This window comes from Salvelinus sp. IW2-2015, unplaced genomic scaffold, assembly GCF_002910315.2.
Source record: "Salvelinus sp. IW2-2015 unplaced genomic scaffold, ASM291031v2 Un_scaffold515, whole genome shotgun sequence".
NCBI classification, from domain to species: domain Eukaryota; kingdom Metazoa; phylum Chordata; class Actinopteri; order Salmoniformes; family Salmonidae; genus Salvelinus; species Salvelinus sp. IW2-2015.
In genome coordinates this window covers 769,210-783,866 of record NW_019942566.1, presented here as the reverse complement: position 1 = coordinate 783,866, position 14,657 = coordinate 769,210, and the positions used below count along the sequence as shown (strand labels likewise).

At 42.7% G+C, this 14,657-nt stretch overlaps 1 protein-coding gene across 1 annotated transcript in view; it reads left to right on the top strand.

Moving 5' to 3' along the window:
* The first annotated feature begins 1,385 nt into the window (after positions 1 to 1,385).
* The window catches only part of LOC112068436 (syndetin-like), a 95,956-nt gene continuing 82,684 nt past the window's right edge, over positions 1,386 to 14,657 (top strand). The window contains exons 1-3 of the mRNA XM_070438154.1: positions 1,386 to 1,553; positions 5,586 to 5,676; positions 7,389 to 7,589. Of these exons, the coding sequence (XP_070294255.1) occupies positions 1,459 to 1,553; positions 5,586 to 5,676; positions 7,389 to 7,589 (387 nt within the window). The 5' untranslated portion in view covers positions 1,386 to 1,458. The remainder of the gene's footprint in view (positions 1,554 to 5,585; positions 5,677 to 7,388; positions 7,590 to 14,657) is intronic.

The window sequence follows — 14,657 nt, the reverse complement described above, 5'->3', positions numbered from 1 at the left end:
GAGGGGAGGAAGGGGGAGAGAGAGCAAGGAGAGCGAGAGGGTGAGAGGGAGAGGAGAGCTGGGACAAGAGGGGCGAGCTGGGGGCCGAGAGAGCGATGCGAGAGACGCGCAGAGCGGAGGCAGAGAGAGCGGGAGAAGAACGGGAGGGAGAGGAGTGATGGGCTGGGGGGGGAGGGGGAGGAGATGTAGAGCGACCGAGAAGCGCGCAGATCCAATGAGAGGAGAGGAGAACGGACTGAGAGAGGGGAGAGAGACAGGAGACGGTAGGCACAGGGAAGGGCGGGCCGAGACTGAAGGGGGGAAGGAGGAGAGGAAAGGGTGGAGATCGGAGCGAGAGGTAGGAGAAAAGGGGGGAGCGGAGAGAGAGACCGTCAGCAGGGAGAGGAGATGGAGAGACAGGCGAGACATGGTAGACGGGGAGGAGGAGGAGAGAGATGGGGCTGGGTGAGGAGAACAAGAGGGAGGGGAGGAGCAGAGGAGAGTGGCGAGTAGAAGAGGAGGAAGTAGCGCGGGAGAGAAGGAGAGGGGAAAGGCGGGCAGAGGAGAAAAACAGGATGGAGAGCAGGTGCCGAGGGAGCAATAGGGTTCCTCAGGACCCCAGTCTCAGGTTAACCATAGGGTTACTTCACAGCCATGTGGCCCTGAGACTGATCCCTGAGGAACCCCTATTCTTCTCTCCCCACTGACCTGTAAGGACACAGCCGACCCAGAAACCCGATTCGCTTAATTGACAAGCTTGTAAAGAGCCTGATTACGACCCTGTTCTGTTGGCAGAACAAGCAGATTCATTGATGCCCACATAACTTCTCTTCCGCTTTGGTGGTTGTTTCATTTAAAACAAGGGGTTTCCATGGACTGGGGACCAGAGGGAGAGCTTGAGGTTTCGGTCCCTGTCGTTCAAAACCAATTAGTGCTAATGAGGATGTGGTCGAGAAACATAATTACTAGAATCGGGTACCCCATTCAATTCCATTATTTATATTTCTATGCTAGGCGTCATTACCTGCTGATAAACGTCCAAGACCACGCTGAAGTCGTCTATTTGAAGTTAGACATATCTGTACCCAAGCGATAGGCTTTCACTTTCAGCTGGACTTCCCTGTAGGAAGAAAGGGGAGGAAGATTAGACTATATTTAAAGATTAGCTACTATCTCCAGAGATTTATTGTTGGGGTCAAAGAATACTTGTTTAGGAAATGTGGGGGGGCGAGAGAGAGCGGGATGTCGGGGGGGCGAGGGATGAGAGCGAGATGTGGGGGGCGAGAGAGAGCGAGATGTGGGGGGGCGAGAGAGGAAGAGCGAGGATTGACGGATGTGCGAGCGAGAGAGAGCGAGTTGAGATGAGTGAGGGGGGGCAAGAGAAAGCCGAAGAGAGTGAGAATGTGGGGGCGAAAGAGAGAGCGAGATGTCACACACACACACACACACACACACACACACACACACACACACAGGCTGATGCAAGTGGGGGAGGAGTTCTGCGGCAGTAAGTCAGAGTTGCTGCAGGAATCCATCAAACGTCAGAGCGTAAACTACTTCAAGAACTACCACAGGTGAGGTCCCTGCCTAGCCCTAGCTAGCGAATGTTTGCCGAAGTTATATGAATGTTTTCCTGGTTGGATACGTGTGTTCGCACCATCTGCACAGGAAAACAATGGTCTGTTTACATCATTATTGTTCTCCCCAACCTGAATATAAGTGGATATAATTATAAATTAATGCATTATATCAGAAGATGTCTGCACTGATCAGTTGTGTGATTACCTGTCAGGTGTTATAGATGATAAGTAGTAGTATACTCACAGAAATAGTAATCAGAGAGAAAAATAACATGTAAGTAGGGGGTAGGTGGAGAGAGAATACGAGTGTGAGACAGATGTTGAGAAAGACTGACAAGACAGCGAGATAAAGAGAGACAGAGATTTAAAACGCCAGACAAAGAGAGACTGAGATAGAGGGATGAGGGAGCAACACAGGAGAAGAGCAACATTGACAGAGACAGTGGCCAACTCTGTTTTGATCCCATTTTCCCTGTTAGCAATACTAAGACACTCTACCACCGCCCCTGCTCGCCCTCCACTCCCTAAGCATCATTCTCACATTCAGTCTGAATACTCAACAGCTTAGGATGCAGCCACGAAGCCATTACTCGTCAGCAAACTGTGTGGGGCCTTCATTATGTCATTATGTCGCACTGGCTGCATTAACACATTTTGACATTAACATTTATATTGTGCCCTCTGGGCTTAGAGGTGCAAATTACATTGTAGCTAGTTTTTATCTCCCCTGAATTGACCACAGAACTGTTATAATGATTCAACTGAAACTATGTCCAGATATCTGCTCTGTCACATGCGCTAACTGCACTCCTCCTCCTCTGTGTGTGTGCTTGAATACCAAATCACTTATTCCATTCGTTGGATGTGGCATGGCTTGCAAACCATTATAGACTACAAAGGGAAGCACAGTCAAGAGCTGCCCAGTGACACGAGCCTACCAGACGAACTAAACTACAGGCAAATAACACTGAAATATGCATGAGAGCACCAGCTGTTCCGGGCGACTGTGTGATCACGCTCTTCACAGCCGTTGTAAGACCTTTAAACAGGTCAACATTCACAAGGCCGCAGGGCCAGACGGATTACCAGGACGTGTACTGTGAGCATGCGCTAACCAACTGGCAAGTGTCTTCACTGACATTTTCAACCTCTCCCTGTCCGAGTTTGTAATTCCAACAAGTTTTAAGCAGACAACCATAGTCCCTGTGTCCAAGAACACTAAGGTAACCTTCCTAAATGACTACCGACCCGTAGCACTCAAGTCTGTAGCCATGAAGTGCTTTGAAAGGCTGGTCATGGTTCACATCAACACCATTATCGCAGAAACCCAGACCCACTCCAATTTGCTTACCGCCCTAACAGATCCACAGATGATGCAATCTCTATTGCACTCCACACGGGCCTTTCCCACCTGGACAAACGGAACACCTATGTGAGAATGCTATTCATTGACTACAGCTCAACGTTCAACACCATAGTGCCCTCAAAGCTCATCAATAAGCTAAGGACCTGGGACTAAACACGTCACTTTGCATCTGGATACTGGACTTCCTGACGGGCCGCCCCCAGGTGGTAAAGGTGGGTAACAACACATCCGCAACGCTGATCCTCAACACAGGGGCCCGTAAGTGGTGCTTGCACAGTCCCCTACTGTACTCCCTGTTCACCCATGACTGCACGGCCAGGCACGACTCCAACACCATCAGTAAGTTTGCTGACGACACAACAGTGGTAGGCCTGATCACTGACAAAGATGAGACAGCCTATAGGGAGGAGGTCAGAGACCTGGCAGTGTAAGGCCAGGACAACAACCTCTCCCTCAATGTGAGCAAGACAAAGGAGATGATTGTGGACTACAGGAAAAGGAGGACCGAGCACACCCCCATTCTCATCGACAGGGCTGTAGTGGAGCAGGTTGAGAGCTTCAAGTTCAAGTGCCCACATCACTAACAAACTAACATGGTTCAAGCACACCAAGACAGTTGTGAAGAGGGCACGACAAAACCTATTCCCCCTCAGGAGACTGAAAAGATTTGGCATGGGTCCTCAGATCCTCAAAAGGTTTTACAGCTGCACCATTAAGAGCATCCTGACTGGTTGCATCACTGCCTGGTATGGCAACTGCTCGGCCTCCGACCGCAAGGCACTACAGAGGGTAGTGCGTACGGCCCAGTACATCACTGGGGCCAAGCTTCCTGCCATCCAAGATCTCTATACCAGGCAGTGTCAGAGGAAGGCCCTAAAAATTGTCAAAGACACCAGCCAAGCAAGCGGTACCGGAGTGGTCCAAGAGGCTTCTAAACAGCTTGTACCCCCAAGCCATAAGACTCCTGAACATCAAACTAATCAGACTATTTGCATTGCCCTCTTTTACGCCACTGCTGCTTTCTGTTATTATCTATTTATAGTCACTTTAACTCTACCTTCATGTACATATTACCTCAACTAACCGGTGCCCCCGCACATTGACTCTGTACCGGTACCCCCTGTATATAGTCTCGCTATTGTTATTTTACTGCTGCTCCTTAACTACTTCCTCCTGTTCCTTCTTATTGGTATTTTTTAAACTGCGGTGTTGGTTAGGGACTTGTAAGTAAGCATTTCACTGTAAGGTGAAATTTCACTGTAATACCTGTTTTATTCGGCGCATGTGCCTAAGAAGATAATTAAGATCATTTAATTTGAAAGGTGTCACATATTATGACTATCTCTAGTTCATCACCTTCTTATAATAGCGATATGACTGGCCGGTGTTGTGACAATCTGTGTGTTGTGACATTTATTCAAACACCTGTAAGCTGAGGGACCGGGATTCTGTAATGTTTGATGTTTATACTGACATTTCCTGTGGATGAATTGATATTGACCCCCAAAAGAGAGGCGGCGAGTGTGGTGGTTCGCAAGTGGGGGGTGATGATCATAGCAGTGTATGGACGGTCCTTTCTCCCTCAACAAACAGCCCTCCATGCCTACCGTGACATTAGAGGTCGACCGATTAATCAATATTAAGGACCTAAGGCTCGTATTTCTGTGCGTCATTATGTTATAATTAAGTCTATGATTTGATAGAGCAGTCTGACTGAGCGATGGTAGGCACCAGCAGGCTTGTAAGCATTCATTCAAACAGCTCTTTCGTGCGTTTTGCCAGCAGCTCTTCATGACTTCAAGCCTATCAACTCCCGAGATTAGGCTGGTGTAACCGATGTGAAATGGCTAGCTAGTTAGCGGGGTGCGCGCTAATAGCGTTTGAAACGTCACTCGCTCTGAGACTTGGAGTATTTGTTCCCCTTGCTCTGCATGGGTAACGCTGCTTCGAGGGTGGCTGTTGTCGATGTGTTCCTGGTTCGAGCCCAGGTAGGAGCGAGGAGAGGGACGGAAGCTATACTGTTACACTGGCAATACTAAAGTGCCTATAAGAACATCCAATAGTCAAAGGTATTTGAAATACAAATTGTATAGAGATAAATAGTCCTATAATTCCTATAATAACTACAACCTAAAACTTCTTACCTGGGAATATTGAAGACTCATGTTAAAAGGAATCACCAGCTTTCATATGTTCTCATGTTCTGAGCACGGAATTTAAACGTTAGCTTTCTTACATGGCACATATTGCACTTTTACTTTCTTCTCCAGCACTTTGTTTTTGCATTATTTAAACCAAATTGAACATGTTTCATTATTTATTTGAGGCTAAATAGATTTTATTAAAGTTAAAATAAGTTAAAATAAGTGTTCATTCAGTATTGTTATAATTGTCATAATTACAAATACATTTTTAAAAATTGTCCGATTACTCGGTATTGGCTTTTTTTGGTCCTCCAATAATCGGTATCGGAGTTGAAAAATCATAATCGGTCGACCTCTACGTGACATATTTCTGTTTGTATCCACACATTTCATCTGGGACTCTGGGAGAACAGGAGCTCTTGTGCGTGAAAGTAAATGCCAACGGTCGTTAATCTGACTTCTTCTCTTCGTCTTGTTTCTTTTCTTTTCCTCCATCCCTTTCTCTATGCCCCCCAGGACACGCCTGGAGGAGTTGCGGATGTTTCTGGAGAATGAGACGTGGGAACTGTGTCCTGTCAAGTCCAACTTCAACATCGCTCAGCTCCATGTGAGTAAGACAGTTAGGAGCCAGGAGCCACAGAGCCAGGAGCCACAGAGCCAGGGAGCCTCAGAAGTGATGTGATATAGACTCATCGTAGGCATAGCATTTACATATGGATATGAATCATAGTAGTCCTCGCTGTCAGCAGGGGGGAGAGAAGACAGAGGTGTAACCAAAAGTTAAAGCTGTGCATACAATGTCCCTGGACGATATGGGTTCTTATCATATTCAAACATGACATCAAGATGAAAACCTTGAATAAAGAATTGCAAAACGGGAATGTCTATTAAATAGAATGGAGAGATGACGTGAAGCTCTTAAATTTCTTGCCAGCAGACATCGAGGAAGGTTGTCACTGAACCTTTAAGAAACAATCTCTGATGTTGTGATATCGCCATCTCTCCCGGGCTAGCACCCTGCGGTGGAAGCAGATTCCCTCACAACCATCCTCCCAATGTACCCTCCAGCATTAGCATATTTTACTTCCCTCTCCATTATCGTATGAAGAATAGGCAGCTTAATGGTCTTCCCATGCTAAACTGTCATTTGAGAATAATTGAGGCTAAGCCTTTGTTTCGCTGTTGAAAAGGAGAGGAGAGATTTGTTAAAGGAACTCCAGCCAGAGGGAATGGTATTGTGACAGGATCCTCTAAACCATGGTTGAGACCCAAATGGCATCCTATTCCCTATGTAGTGCACTACATTTGACCAGAGCCTTATGTGCCCTGCTTAAAAGTAGTCCACTATATAGAGATGAGTGTGCCATTTGGGACGCAAGCCAATGTGATTGTGCTGTCTTGTGGGATATGAATCCAAGAAGTGTCATTAGCTCACGTATAGCCTAACCACCTTTCCCTAGAGATGTTATTACCAAGTGTTTTCAACTGGAGAGGTTGAACTTATAAATGGGGAACTTCTGTCAAGCCTGTATCTAAATCTCAGGTTAGGTGAATGTATGAATATGTAGCCTAACCAATGCTTGTCTACCATATTCATGATTCTTTCAATCCTTGATACGGGAGTTTATTCATGTTGTCATCAATTCAGTTGAGGGGTTTTATGCACAGAGGAAAGTTGTACAGAAAACGTGTTCTATAATGTAATCTACATGTTTAAACATGCAGCGGCAGCAGGCGTATGGTATTGTTTCATTGTCTATGCCGCTCCTATTCGCTCACAAGCAGGTTAGGATGTAATCCTTCTGTCAGCAACATCACAGGACTACCATGGGAGGAATAATCTAGCCAGCCTCCTACCAGGTTCCCCTCAGGGCAGCCAGGGTCCCGCTAGCATCTCATGAAAGATTCATGGCTTGGGTATCTAACAAACACAATAAGGAAGTGGTAGGTATAGTTCTGGCTGGGGAGTCTCTGTTGTGTGACTTATGTAGAGGCAGTAAACTGGTTCAAGCCTCTGTTCTGCCGCTGGCGAAGATGACGCTCGGGTTTCTATCTTTTCCTATATCCCAGTCTTCTATTTCTTCTCTTTGACAGTATCCAAGATCTTTTGTTATAGCAACGCGAGCAGTAACTCCATTATACCTGTACAATATAAAAAATATGCTTGATAGTCATTTCTTGGTTTATTTTTTTCTCTCGATTGACTCCTTCTTTGATCAATGGTAACTCATTGTAGTTAAGCCCCTCCCTGTATTCACTCTTTGCGTGTTTCTCTCTTCACTGTAAGCATATCTCTCCCTCTGCTCTCTCTCTCTGCAGGAGTTTAAGTTCATGGGTCAGAGCCGGTCCCCCTCAGTGTCTCCCAGTAGACAGGTGTTGTCCAGTCAGGACCAGGTGTTGTCCAGCCAGGACCAGGAAGTCCTGTCTCTGTTTCAGCACTTCAGTCAGGAGGGGAACCCCTTTGAGAGGCACATCGACAACAAGGATGAGGAGACTGAGGACGTACTGGCCTCCAACGGGGTAGGCTGTGCCTTGCGTTATATTACATGGTTGTTACAGATGTATTACAGGTTTATAGATACTAGTCCTGTAGTCGGTATTCAGATGTATTACAGGTTTATAGATACTAGTCCTGTAGTCGGTATTCAGATAATACTCGACTATTCCATGAGACTCAGTATCTATATATCTGTAATACATCTGAATACTCCGATACAGGACTAGTATCTATAAACCTGCTAAATACATCTGATATAATCCGACTAGCAGGGACTAGAGTCGTGATAAACCTGTAATACATCTGCAACGGTGACTACAGTGACTAGGTATGTTTCTTTATGAGAGAATTACCTGTATTATAGTGGGATCATGCTGAATAGACCCCGACTACCAGGAACTAGTATCTATAAACCTGTCACTACAGTTCTGAATACCGCGACTCTACAGGACTATATCGTATATAACCTGTAATACATCTGGATATACCGACTACAGGAACTATATCTATAACAACACTATAATACCAATCATGAATTACCGACTACAGACTAGTATCTATGAAACCTTGAAAGTTACATCTGAATTATGCCGACTACAGGACTAGTATCTATAAACCTGTAATACATCTGAATACCCGGACTATCAAGACTAGTATTATTAAACCTGGTAATACCATCTGGATACCGACTAAGGACTAGTATCTACTAAAACCCTGTAATACATGATAATACCGGGACTACAGAGCTAGTGATCTATAAACCTGTAATACATCTGAATAACCGGACTACAGACTAGTATCTATAAACCTGTAATACATCTGAATACCGCTAGAACTCCAAGGGAACTAGTATCTCACTATTGATTAACCATGTAATACATACCTGAATACCTGACTACAGGACTATATCCTATTAAAACCTGTAATACATCTGAATACGAACTACAGGACTAGTTATCTATAAAAACCTGTAATAACTATCTGGAATACCGACAGGACTATATATCTTATAAACCTGTAAGACATCTGAATACCCAGCTACATGGACTAGTTATCTAAAACCTGTAATACATCTGAATACCACAGCACTATACTATACGTGACATGACCGGACGTAGTCTGAGTATTAGAAACCTTGTAATACATCTGAATACCTGACCTCACATGATACCTAAGTATCTATAAACCTGTAATTACATCTGAAACCTCAGACTTACAGGACTAGTATCCTTATAGCCATAGATACCTGTAATACATCTGAATAACCCGATCAGGACTAGTATCTATAAACATCGTAATATCAACTGAATACCAGACTACAGGACTAGTATCTATAAACCTGTAAATACATCTCTGAATACCTGACATACAGGACTAGTATCTATAGAACCTGTAATACATCTGAATACCGACTACTAGGGATTAGTATCCTATATATCAACTTGTAATACATCTGAATACCGACTACAGGACTAGTATCTATAAACCTGTAATAACATCTGAATATACCGACTACAGGACTAGTATCTATAAAATCCTGTAATCACTCTGTAACGACTACAGACTAGTATCTAGTAATAAAACCTGTAATACATCTGAATACCTAGCTACGGTGACTAGTATATCATAAACCTGTAAATACATCTGAATACCGACTAGGCTTAATGGTCTACTGTATTATAAACCTGTAATACATGACTGAATTAACTCCTGTGAACCGTACAGGACTAGTATCTATCATACCCCTTGATAATAACATCTGAATACCGAGTACAGGACTAGTATCATATAAACCTGTCTAAATACAATGGTACATGAATAAACCCGGTACTAAAGGACTATCATCTATAAAATTAACCTGTAAGTACATTCTGAGTTACGACTACATGAGACTAGATCATAAACTGTAATACATCTTGAATACTCGAGCTACATTGAATGTATCTATAGAAACGCTGTATACATCTGAATACCGACTACAAGGACTAGTATCTATAAACCTGTAATACATCTGAATACCGACTACAGGACTAGTATCTATAAACCTGTAATACATCTGAATACCATACGACTACAGGACTAGTATCTATAAACCTGTAATACATCTGAAATACCGAGACTACAGGACTAGTATCTAGAACCTGTAAATAATCTGAATACGACTACAGGACTAGTATCTAAAACCTGTATACATCTGAGATACCGACTACAGGACTAGTATCTATAACCCTGTAATACATCTGAATACCGACTACAGGGACTAGTATCTATAAACCTGTAATACATCTGAATACCGACTACAGGACTAGTATCTATAAACCTGTAATACATCTGAATACCGGACTAACAGGACTAGTATCTATAAACCTGTAATACATCTGAATACCGACTACAGGACTTAGTATCTATAAACCTGTAATATACATCTGAATATACCGAGACTACAGGACTAGTATCTATAAACTGTAATACATCTGAATACCCGACTACAGGACTAGTATCTATAAACCTGTAATACATCTGAATACCGACTACAGGACTAGTATCTATAGAACCTGTAATACATTGAATACGCGACTACAGGACTAGTATCTAAAACCTGTAATACATCTGGAATACCGACTACAGGACTAGTATTAAGACCTGTAATAACTATTCTGAATACCGATGACTAACAGGACTAGTTATCTAGAAACCTGTAATACATCTGAATACACCGACTACAAGGACTAGTATCTATAAACCTGTAATACATCTGAATACCGACTACAGGCTAGTATCTATAAACCACTGAATAAAACTATATTCATGAATACCGACTACAGGCTAAAGTAATCTTATAGAATTGAACCTGTGATTAAATACATCTGAATACCGACTACCGGACTAGTATCTATAAACCTGTAATACATCTGAATACGACTACAGGACTAGTATCTATAAACCTGTAATACATCTGAATACCGACTACAGGACTAGTATCTATAAACTGTTACATCTGAATACCGACTACAGGATAGTATCTATAAACCTGTAATTACATCTGAATACCGACTACAGGACTAGTATCTATAAACCTGTAATACATCTGAATACGACTACAGGACTAGTATCTATAAACCTGTAATACATCTGAATACCGACTACAGGACTAGTATCTATAAACCTGTAATACATCTGAAATACCGACTACAGGACTAGTATCTATAAACCTGTAATACATCTGAATACCGACTACAGAGACTAGTATCTAAAAACCTGTAAACATTCTGAATACCGACTACAGGACTAGTTATCTACATACCTGTAATACATCTATGAATACCACTAACAGGACTAGTATCTATAAACCTGTAATAACATCTGAATACCGACTACAGACTAGTATCTATAAACCTGTTAATACATTCTGAATACCGACTACAGACTAGTATCTTATAAACCTGTAATACATCTGAATACCGACTACAGGACTAGTATCTTATAAACCTGTAATACATCTGAATACCGACTACAGGACTAGTATCTATAAACCTGTAATCATCTGAATACCGACTACAGGACTAGTATCTTAAAGTATGTAATACATCTGAATACCGACTACAGACTAGTATCTATAAAACCTGTAATACATCTGAATACGCGACTACAGGACTAGTATCTATAAACCTGTAATACATCTGAATACCGACTACAGGACTAGTATCTAGAAACCTGTAAATACATCTGAATACCGACTACAGGACTAGTATCTATAAACCTGTAATACATCTGAATACGACTACAGGACTAGTATCTATAGAACTGTAATACATCTGAATACGACTACAGGACTAGTATCTATAAACCTGTAATACATCTGAATACGACTACAGGACTAGTATCTGAAACCTGTATATCATCTGAATACCGACTACAGGACTAGTATCTAGAAACCTGTAATACATCTGAATACCGACTACAGGACTAGTATCTATAACCTGTAATACATCTGAATACCGACTACAGGACTAGTATCTATAAAACCTGTAATACATCTGAATACCGACTACAGGACTAGTATCTATAAACCTGTAATCATCTGTAACAACCATGTAATATAACGCAAGGCACAGCCTACCCCGTTGGAGGCCAGTACGTCCTCAGTCTCCTCATCCTTGTTGTCGATGTGCCTCTCAAAGGGTTCCCCTCCTGACTGAAGTGCTGAAACAGAGACAGGACTTCCTGGTCCTGGCTGGACAACACCTGGTCCTGACTGGACAACACCTGTCTACTGGGAGACACTGAGGGGACCGCTCTGACCCATGAACTTAAACTCCTGCAGAGAGAGAGAGCAGAGGGAGAGATATGCTTACAGTGAAGAGAAGAAACGCAAAGAGTGAATACAGGGAGGGGCTAAACTACAATGAGTTACCATTGATCAAAGAAGGAGTCAATCGAGAGAAAAAAATAAACCAAGAAATGACTATCAAGCATATTTTTTATATTGTACAGGTATAATGGAGTTACTGCTCGCGTTGCTATAACAAAAGATCTTGGATACTGTCAAAGAGAGAAATAGAAGACTGGGATATAGGAAAAGATAGAAACCCGAGCGTCATCTTCGCCAGCGGCAGAACAGAGGCTTGAACCAGTTTACTGCCTCTACATAAGTCCACAACAGCAGACTCCCCAGAAACTATACCTACCACTTCCTTATTGTGTTTGTTAGATACCCAAGCCATGAATCTTTCATGAGATGCTAGCGGGACCCTGGCTGCCCTGAGGGGAACCTGGTAGGAGGCTGGCTAGATTATTCCTCCATGGTAGTCCTGTGATGTTGCTGACAGAAGGATTACATCCTAACCTGCTTGTGAGCGAATAGGAGCGCATAGACAATAAAACAATACCATACGCCTGCTGCCGCTGCATGTTTAAACATGTAGATTACATTATAGAACACGTTTTCTGTACAACTTTCCTCTGTGCATAAAACCCCTCAACTGAATTGATGACAACATGAATAAACTCCCGTATCAAGGATTGAAAGAATCATGAATATGGTAGACAAGCATTGGTTAGGCTCACATATTCATACATTCACCTAACCTGAGATTTAGATACAGGCTTGACAGAAGTTCCCCATTTATAAGTTCAACCTCTCCAGTTGAAAACACTTGGTAATAACATCTCTAGGGAAAGGTGGTTAGGCTATACGTGAGCTAATGACACTTCTTGGATTCATATCCCACAAGAAAGCACAATCACATTGGCTTGCGTCCCAAATGGCACACTCATCTCTATATAGTGGACTACTTTTAAGCAGGGCACATAAGGCTCTGGTCAATGTATGCACTACATAGGGAATAGGATGCCATTTGGGTCTCAACCATGGTTTAGAGGATCCTGTCACAATACCATTCCCTCTGGCTGGAGTTCCTTTAACAAATCTCTCCTCTCTCTTTTAACAGCGAAACAAAGGCTTAGCCTCAATTATCTCAAATGACAGTTTAGCATGGGAAGACCATTAAGCTGCCTATTCTTCATACGATAATGGAGAGGAAGTAAAATATGCTAATGCTGGAGGGTACATTGGGAGGATGGTTGTGAGGGAATCTGCTTCCACCGCAGGGTGCTAGCCCGGGAGAGATGGCGATATCACAACATCAGAGATTGTTTTTAAAGGTTCAGTGACACCTTTCCTCGATGTCTGCTGGCAAGAAATTTAGAGCTTCACGTCATCTCTCCATTCTATTTATAGACATTCCCGTTTTGCAATTCTTTATTCAAGGTTTTCATCTTGATGTCATGTTTGAATATGATAGAACCATATGTCCAGGGACATTGTATGCACAGCTTTAACTTTTGGTTACACCTCTGTCTTCTCTCCCCCTGCTGACAGCGAGGACTACTATGATTCATATCCATATGTAAATGTATGCCTACGATGAGTCTATATCACATCACTTCTGAGGCTCCCTGGCTCTGTGGCTCCTGGCTCTGTGGCTCCTGGCTCCTAACTGTCTTACTCACATGGAGCTGAGCGATGTTGAAGTTGGACTTGACAGGACACAGTTCCCACGTCTCATTCTCCAGAAACATCCGCAACTCCTCCAGGCGTGTCCTGGGGGCATAGAGAAAGGGATGGAGGAAAAGAAAAGAAACAAGACGAAGAGAGAAGTCAGATTACCGACCGTGGCATGCTTTACTTTCACGCACAAGAGCTCCTGTTCTCCCAGAGTCCCAGATGAAATGTGTGGATACAAACAGAATATGTCACGTAGAGGTCGACCGATTATGATTTTTAAACTCCGATACCGGATTATTGGAGGACCAAAAAAAGCCAATACCGAGTAATCGGACAATTTTTAAAATGTATTTGTAATTATGACAATTATAACAATTACTGAATGAACACTTATTTTAACTTATTTTAACTTTAATAAATCTATTTGCCTCAAATAAATAATGAAAACATGTTCAATTTGGTTTAAATAATGCAAAAACAAAGTGCTGGAGAAGAAAGTAAAAGTGCAATATGTGCCATGTAAGAAAGCTAACGTTTAAATTCCGTGCTCAGAACATGAGAACATATGAAAGCTGGTGATATTCCTTTTAAACATGAGTCTTCAATATTCCCAGGTAAGAAGTTTTAGGTTGTAGTTATTTATAGGAATTATAGGACTATTTATCTCTATACAATTTGTATTTCAAATACCTTTGACTATTGGATGTTCTTATAGGCACTTTAGTATTGCCAGTGTAACAGTATAGCTTCCGTCCCTCTCCTCGCTCCTACCTGGGCTCGAACCAGGAACACATCGACAACAGCCACCCTCGAAGCAGCGTTACCCATGCAGAGCAAGGGGAACAATTACTCCAAGTCTCAGAGCGAGTGACGTTTCAAACGCTATTAGCGCGCACCCCGCTAACTAGCTAGCCATTTCACATCGGTTACACCAGCCTAATCTCGGGAGTTGATAGGCTTGAGTCATGAAGAGCTGCTGGCAAAACCGCACGAAAGAGCTGTTTGAATGAATGCTTACAAGCCTGCTGGTGCCTACCATCGCTCAGTCAGACTGCTCTATCAAATCATAGACTTAATTATTAAA